Source organism: Salmo salar, chromosome 19 (genome assembly GCF_965601325.2).
Source record: "Salmo salar chromosome 19, fSalSal1, whole genome shotgun sequence".
In the NCBI taxonomy this organism is placed as follows: domain Eukaryota; kingdom Metazoa; phylum Chordata; class Actinopteri; order Salmoniformes; family Salmonidae; genus Salmo; species Salmo salar.
This window is the reverse complement of record NC_138309.1, coordinates 54341379-54349936: the sequence shown is the minus strand read 5'-3', so window position 1 is coordinate 54349936 and position 8558 is coordinate 54341379. Positions and strand designations below refer to the sequence as shown.

General features: G+C 43.3%; 1 protein-coding gene across 2 annotated transcripts; it reads left to right on the top strand.

Moving 5' to 3' along the window:
- Positions 1-3346: 3346 nt before the first annotated feature.
- Positions 3347-8541, top strand: LOC100500786 (arginase-1). 2 transcript variants are annotated; one of them, XM_014158368.3, is made up of 8 exons: positions 3347-3920; positions 4084-4156; positions 6456-6630; positions 6760-6919; positions 7513-7607; positions 7703-7807; positions 7944-8080; positions 8169-8541. In XM_014158368.3, exons 1-8 carry the CDS (start codon positions 3813-3815, stop codon positions 8330-8332), a joined length of 1017 nt encoding a protein of 338 aa, XP_014013843.1. In that variant the 5' UTR covers positions 3347-3812; the 3' UTR covers positions 8333-8541. The 2 variants fall into 2 exon arrangements, with proteins under 2 accessions (XP_014013843.1, XP_014013844.1); XM_014158369.3 differs by lacking the exons at positions 3347-3920; positions 4084-4156 and adding an exon at positions 6051-6274.
- Positions 8542-8558: the final 17 nt, after the last annotated feature.

Here is an 8558-nt window from a genome sequence, read left to right as displayed (position 1 = left end):
CCCATTGACACAAGCCTACCAGATGAGGTAAATGACTTCTGTGCGTGCTTCGAGGCAAGCAACACTGAAGCATGCATGAGAGCACCAGCTGTTCCGGACAACTGTGTGATCACGCTCTTCGTAGCCAATGTGAGTAAGACCTTTTTAAACAGGTCAACATTCTAAGAATATTTTGAAGATAAATACACAATGCAGAGGACGAGAGTACTAATGGTCAATAGGGAATTGTCACTGTAAATAGTTGGTCTTCAGTTGAACAGCTATATAGAATCTGTGGAATGTCAGTCCTGGACTCAGAGCTATGTGAGCCACATTTTCATTGGTCTGTACATTGAGTCTGAAGCAGGATACTTGTTTTTGGCCATTGGCCCAGTTATACTGCAAGGACTTCTGATTGGTCAACCCCAGGCTAGGGTGGGGGGTTATAAATGTATCCTGTTCCTTTGTTCTGTGGAGAAAAGCTGAGGACAGGGGAGACTGAACATCTATCTCCCAGCATAACATCTATGATTTGTCCTTCTCAAATAAATCTATTTCTCTCATTTGCTTTGGGGTTTGTGTTATCGAAGAATATCATCAACTGCTAACCATTCAGTAGGCCGCAGGGCCAGGCGGATTACCAGAACGTGTACGTTTCAAGCAGACCACCATAGTCCCTGTGCCCAAGAACACCAAGGTAACCTGCCTAAATGACTACCGACCCGTAGCACTCAAGTCTCTAGCCATGAAGTGCTTTGAAAGGCTGGTCATGGCTCACATCAACAACAACATCCCAGAAACCCTAGACCCACTCCAATTTGCATACCGCCCCAACAGATCCACAAATGACACCGTCTCTATTGCACTCAACACTGCCCTTTCTCACCTGGACAAAGGAACACCTACGTGAGAATGCTGTTCATTTACTACAGCTTAGCGTTCAACACCATAGTGCCCTCAAAGCTCATCAATAAGCTAAGGACCCTGGGACTAAACATCTCCCTATGTAACTGGATCCTGGACTTCCTGACTGGCCACCCCCAGTTGGTAAGGGTAGGCAACAACACATCTGCCACGTTGATCCTCAACACCGGGGTCCCTCGGGTGCGGGCTTAGTCCCCTCCTGTACTCCCTGTTCACTCATGACTGCACGGCCAGGCACGACTCCAACACCATCAATGAGTTTGCCGATGACACAATGGTGGTTGGCCTGATCACCGACGACGATGAGACCGCTTATAGGGAGGAGGTCAGAGACCTGACTGTGTGGTGCAAGGACAACAACCTCTCCCTCAACGTGATCAAGACAAAGGAGATGATCGTGGACTACAGGAAGAGGAGGGCCAAGCACGCCCACATTCTCATCGACGGGGCTGTAGTGGAGCAGGTTGAGAGCTTCAAGTTCCTTGGTGTCCACATCACCAGCAAATGATCATGGTCCAAACACACCAAGACAGTTGAGAAGAGGGCACCAAGGAACTTTGCTTTTTTTGAGCTGTTCTTTCCATAATATGGACTTGGTCTTTTACCAAATAGGACTATGCTCCTGTATTTAGTTTTATTTAACCTTTTATTTAACTAGGCAAGTCAGTTAAGAATAAATTCTTATTTACAATGATGGCCTACCAAAAGGCCACCTGTGGGGACCAACCCTACCTTGTCACAACACAACAGATTGGCTCAAAAGCATTAAGAAAGAAAGAAATTCCACAAATTAACTTTTTACAAGGCACACCTGTTAATTGAAATGCATTCCAGGTGACTACCTCATGAAGCTGGTTGAATGAGAGTGCAAAGCTGTCATCAAGGCAAAATGTGGCTACTTTGAAGAATCTCAAATATAAAATAGATTTGGATTTGTTTAACACTTTTTTTTTTGGTTACTAATGTGTTATTTCATAGTTTTGATGTCTTCACTGTTATTCTACAAAGTAGAAAATAGTAAAAATAAAGAAAATCCCTTAAATGAGTTTTGACTGGTAATGTACATATCACCTAATTACCTCGAATTACCTTTACTCCCACACTTTGACTTGGTGTATATATATATATATATATATATATATATATATATATATATATATATATATATATATATATATATATATATATATATATATATATGCCTCGTTATTTTATTGTTGGTCTTTTTATTTTGAACTTTAGTTTATTTAGTAAATATTTTTAACTGCATTGTTGGTTAAGGGCTTGTAAGTAAGCATTTCATGGTAAGGTTGTATTGGCACCTGTTGTATTCGGTGCATGTGACATAACATTTGATTTGACCTTCTCCCTGCTTACCGGTCATCCACGAGATGGAGACCATTTTGGGAGAGCCTCTTCTGAGTTATTTCTAATCTGCGTCCCACTCCCCACCTCCTGACCACCAAACAAGGGCCCAGATCGGCCCCTAGCCCACTGTAGTCCCCCTCCATCAGACGCCTGAGCGTCAGCCCCTGTCCCCAGTTTAGCCATTATCTGTTTAGCCATTACCCAGAACCATGTGTCAACCCGGCCTCAATCATATCGATATCTGATACATGTAGGATGGATCTCTAGCAGTAGGATAATAAACGCTTAGCCAAAGATGTATGATGTGGGAATGAGAATAGGAATACGTTTTTTATTATTTCTGTTTTCCCATAATGAAAAGCTTTTTATGGCAACTATTTAATTCATGGTTTTGTTACATTGTATGAAAATGTCATATGTATAGGGGTGAAAGGCGGTACAGTCAGGTATGGCGTACCGGCAAAGTAAATAGTGTGGTACGCCATACCGTTAAAACATGAGCCTATCACAATTAATACAACATGCCCAAAAAACTATAGGATATTACTGCATTTCAGTCGCATAAACATTTTGTGAATTGACTGGATGCCGGGTGGTATATACGCTCCAAATTGCGTTGTGGTTGGTTGAGAACACTAACATTTTGTCAAGGCGAAGATGGGTGGCCGAGACCGAGGCGAGTGCACTTTGGATGCTGAAATGATTTTGGGAATGGACGAACGTACGCGGGTAGCCTACAGGAGCGCATTTGTTAAGCGATTGTTTGAAAATCAGATGAAAACATTGACTGATTTGGGTTTATGCCACATTAAAAAGCATAGGCGGCGTGCCCATAAGGCTAGGATGATCTAAGCTTTCCCTAAAGTAATTTGAAATGCCAAAGTTATATAGCCTAATTAGCTTTCTCCTGTCTCTACAGAAATAAATACATTGGTTTTAACTTGGCCACTAAACCAGAAAGCATGATTTGGTCACAGAGGATCATTAGCTTCTTTAAATATATATATATATATATATATATATAATTGTCACATGCGCCGAATTACAACAGGTGTGGACTGTTTTAAATCGCATAGCCTACAGCGGGGTGCAAATACCAAAATAGGTGATTGTTGAGTTGCGACTGTAGCTGAAAAGCAGAGATCCAGCCAGGCATATCGCAATATTTAAATATGCAATCGCTGAAAAACTGTTTGGAAAGCAAATGGCTATTGCTGTAAATGGATGACTTTTAGTTATTGACACCCTGCAGAGAAGATCGACCATATCCCTGGTGTGAAATACAAGGCGGAAGATTAGGTTATGCAATTTTGTATTCGGAGTGGAACAAAGTCGCTAATCCTTGATGATGCTGGGGCGGTGCCGAAACTTTTACCTCTAGACCCGACCGTTACAGCGGACATAGGCTCCCAATTGGGTTTAGGCTACTGTACCACGCTCACGCCGGTGTGGTGTGCCTTTTTGATTTCAGTGAACAATTTGATAGTGCAAGCAGAAGCGGCTCTTCTGTGCTCCTGTACAGTGTTTCCCGACACAGGATAATGGTCCTTACAAAGAACTCGAGAGGATTACAACTCGCCTTCCAAATTTATAAGCGAACTCATCATCACTCAGTTGGAATTATTGGAGCGCCTTTTTCAAAAGGACAGGTGTGTACTGTAGGTAATTTATTATAGGCTATTGATAGGTATACCATTCGATATGTTATCGAATAGGCTTCATATACTACCGTTCAGATACAATAAACTATACATTTGTGATATATTATGTGTTGCTATAATACACAGTCCTTTTAATCTATCTATACTGCAGCCGAGGGATGGTGTGGAGAAAGGACCAGAACTCATTCGCTCCGCCGGATTGGTGGAAAAGCTCAGAGCGCAAGGTGACGTCCCGATATTGCGTTTTACACTCATTCTGTAATGTAGGCAATAGGTAGCTACAGTGCAGAATTGAAGACACTTTCGCTGAGTAAAACTGTGAAAATAGATAATGTACAGTGAAGGGAATCTGTTAACAATCTGTTTTCTGAGAGGGATGATGAAATTATCCTGTAAATCCCCAAATTGCAATAGTTGCATCAGTAAGCTATTGATTTGATCAAATGAGTAAGTGATCTCTCCAAGATCAGTCTCCAGATATCTAACATTTTCTTTGACTTGGCTGGGCAGAAGTGTTGAGATAAATCATTTAACATATTGGGGGTCAGTTTCAAACCTGGTGTCACATGACAATAGCATTTACACAAGCGAACAGCATGATTTACTTTCCATGACCACATTCAGTTCAGAGGAGGCTGGTGGGAGGAACTATAGGAGGACGGGCTCATTGTTCAATAGCTGGAATGGAGCAAATGCGTCAAACAAATCAAATAAATAAAAATGTCACATGTGAGACTTACCGTGAACTGCTTACTTACAAGTCTTTAACCAGCATTGAAGTTAAGAAAAATAAGAGTAAAGAAAATATTTGCAAAATAAACAAATGTTTTTTTTGTTAAAGTAACACAATAAAATAATAACAAGGCTATATACAGGGGTACCTGTATCGAGTCAATGTGGGGGTTTCCATATGTTTGATGTGTTTTTCCATGTTTGACGTATTTGATACAGATCCATAAATTCCATTCCAGCCATTACAATGAGCTCATCCTCCTATAGCTCCTCACACAAGCCTCCTCTGGTTAAATTCCAGGGCAGTTCTGAACCATATGAATGAGTGACAAAACATATGCTAGGGTACAAAGAGAATCCTTTTGGGGAAAAATACACCTGAACTTAAACTTGAGATCAAGACCAGGGTATCACCGACAGAAGTGGTGTCCTTTGGAAAGACTACCAGTGAGACTGACCTGTCCTCTGAAGTGTTTAGTCATGGGAAGTTTTACTGGAAAGGCGTGAGAGTGACTGAGGGATCAACACGTGAGCAAGATCTGTCTGTCTGTGTCCCAGTGTCAGCTTCTGCCCCTGTGTGCAATCACGTGAGATCAGAGACATCCTAGGCACCCTCTCTGTTTTAGTTATGGCACACAGCACAAGGGATCTGATAGGCCTAGCTCTCCTGACCTTGCATAACTCCCTCTTCCATGTGTGTGTGTGTGTGTGTGTTTGGGTTATGACAACGGTAGCCTCCTGCACACAGTATGCATGCCAGTGAAAGTGTGCTCACTCACCCACCAGCAACAGTTGAGGGCACTTTGGGGGGGGGGGGGGACAGACAAGTGCTCAGTCAATGCTTACCCTGCCTGTGTGCTCTACAGAGAGAATAGCAGACAGACATCTAAATCACTAACATAGTAACAAGCACAGTAAAATAAGTAATTTATTTAAATTTTGAGAGCGCTCATTTGCATCTAGGCAAAATGGAGGAGTTGTTTTACATTGCAAATAAGCTTAGAGGCAAGGATTGGGTCAGGGCTATTCAACTCTGACAGGCCTGGGCAACTCCAGTCCTCAGGGGCCTGATTGGTGTCACACTTGTGCCCCAGCCCCAGCTAACACACCTGACTCCAATAATCACGATCTTCAGTTTAGAATGCAACTATTTTAAATCAGCTGTGTTTGCTAGGGATGGGGGGGAAAGTGTGACACCAATCAGGCCCCGGGGACTGGAATTGCACAGGCCTGCCCGACGAGGTCCGGAGCCTGCTGGTTTTCTATTCTACCTGCTAATTAATTGCACACACCTGGTGATCCAGGTCTAAATCAGTCCCTGATTAGAGGGGAATAATGAAAATACAGTGGAACTGGCTTCGAGGTCCAGAGTTGAGTTTGAGGGGACTAGGTTATAACATGTACATGTACATCACATGTCAAACTCATTCCACCGAGGGCCGAGTGGCTGTTTCGCTCCTCGCTTGTACTTAATTGCTGAATTAAGGTCACTAAATTAGTAAGGACCTCCCCTCATCTGGTTGCCTAGGTCTTAGTTGTAAGGAAATACCAAACCGGCAGACACTAGGGCCTCCATGGAATGAGTTTGATACCCCTGATGTACGTGGATGGTAAATTGTAATTACTATGGTGATCCATTGATACCTTATTAATGAGAGTGTGTGGCTTTTCTTTTCAAAGTGATGCATTGAGAGCTCCTTCCTTGATTAATTTTGACACCAGATTACTGTAAGTGCATTGACTAATACATTTCCTTCGGTGACTTGTGTTGCCCAATCTCATCCTCTGTAGGCTGTGCAGTCAAAGACTATGGCAACGTGACGTTTGAGGAGGTGTCCAACGATGAGCCCATAGGCAATGTGAAGAGTCCCAGAGCGGTGGGCAGCGCCAACCAACGTCTGTCTGCTGCCGTCCACGCCGTGAAGAATGACGGACACACCTGTGTGATGCTGGGAGGAGACCACAGGTGTGTGTGTCATATCTACCCATATTAGAGCAAGAGCCCAGTGTCAACAACCAGACAAAATTCACAGGATTGTGGGCAGGGAGTGTTTCCTGACAATATGATATGGAATTCACTCATGATTGTATCCAGTTTGGCGATAGGCTCGATCCAGGGGCATGCAGCAGCTAAGAAGGACCTCAGTGTGGTATGGGTGGACGCCCATGCAGACATCAACACACCCCTGACCTCCCCTACAGGCAATATCCACGGACAGCCCATGTCCTACCTCATCCATGAGCTGCATTCCAAGGTGATCTCTCTATCCTTCTCTCTCTCCTCCTATTCCCCCCAAAGGCATCCCCAAGTTTTAATATTTCAAATACTGTACCATAAAACATTTGGTTGTTTTGCCCTGCAACAGAGTTAAATGTTAGATCAGCCACACCTTGGTATTCGCAATACCAGTATTTACACAGTTGTGCAATGTCAGTTAGTTTTGAGGATTTACTGTAAGACTTCCTCTTCCTGTGCACATCCTTGGTCATCATACGTTAGAGGGATTGATTATAAAATGAAACATTTTGATAGAGAATAGTCATCAGTTATGTTTATGTTTTAGGTGGTGACAGTATTTTTATTTAACCTTTTATTTAACTAGGCAAGTCAGTTAAGAACAAATTCTTATTTACAATGACGGCCTAACGGGGAACAGGTGGGTTAACTGCCTTGTTCCGAGGCAGAACGACACATTTTTACCTTGTCAGCTCGGGGATTTGATCCAGCAACCTTTTCGGTTACTGGCCCAATGCTCGAACCACTAGGCTACCTGCAGCCATAAAATTCTACATGGGTGTGAGCTACAGTTCTAGATGCGGACTTGTCTCCTTTTCTTTGATTGATTAGATTCCAGTTCTGCCCAACTTCTCCTGGATAAAGCCATGTGTATCAGCCAAAGACATAGTCTACATTGGCTTGAGAGATGTGGATCCAGAAGAGCAGTATGTTTTTGCTTGTCATTCTGAATCCTATTATATAACCTTGCACTACATCCATTTGTTTACTGAAGAATTAAAACTAACTCTTCCATTTATAGCCATATCCTGACGTTGCTGGGTATCAAAGGTTACTCCATGACAGAGGTGGATCGCCTTGGAATATCCAAAGTGATGGAGGAGACATGTGACTACATCTTCTCGAAGTATAACCGCAAAACTTTAGTTTTAATTTCTTGCTATTCATGGTAGACTACATCGGACACTGATAAATCAATGTGAATATTGGGCATTGACGTGTTCTGATGGCAAAACACGGATTTTAATGAATTGATTTAACAGGGTGAAGAAGCCCATCCACCTGAGCTATGACATCGATGCCCTGGACCCATCCATCTCCCCGGCCACAGGAACCCCAGTAGTGGGAGGGCTGACCTACAGAGAGGGAGTCTACATCACAGAGCACATCTGTCAGACAGGTGAGAGATCTCACACACAGTAGAGGCTGCTTCAATGTAGTGTCTGTGGTCAGTCAGGTGTGTGTTGAGCTGTGTTTTGTCTCCACAGGGATGCTGTCTGCAATGGACATGGTGGAGGTGAACCCAAAGAGAGGCAGGACAGAGGATGAGATCAGCTCCACGGTCAACGCTGCAGTAGATCTGATACGTGGCTGCTTCGGAAAGCTCCGGGAGGGAAACCACCCTGCAGACTACAAGATGCCCCTGCCTTGAGCTGCCAACCACCCTGCAGACTACAAGATGCCCCTGCCTTGAGCTGCCAACCACCACAGAGCCTTCTATTACAGTGAAGGGCTGTGGCCAGCACTACCTTTCTGCACTTCAAAATCATTTTGACTCTTTTTTTCTGTAATCCAGTTAACAAATTGCCTTTTGTATCAAATCATGGAGAGATTAAAATAGATACCCTATTTCCCCCCCCCAGAACTGCTTCAGGGTT

Bases quoted from the DNA above. Each gene is read 5' to 3' on its own strand.
- LOC100500786 (XM_014158368.3), top strand. From the start codon at position 3,813: ATGGTCCTTACAAAGAACTCGAGAGGATTACAACTCGCCTTCCAAATT. The intron at 3,921-4,083 runs GTGTGTACTGTA...TCTATACTGCAG, and splicing joins CGCCTTTTTCAAAAGGACAG to CCGAGGGATGGTGTGGAGAA. The intron at 6,920-7,512 runs GTGATCTCTCTA...TTGATTGATTAG, and splicing joins TCCATGAGCTGCATTCCAAG to ATTCCAGTTCTGCCCAACTT.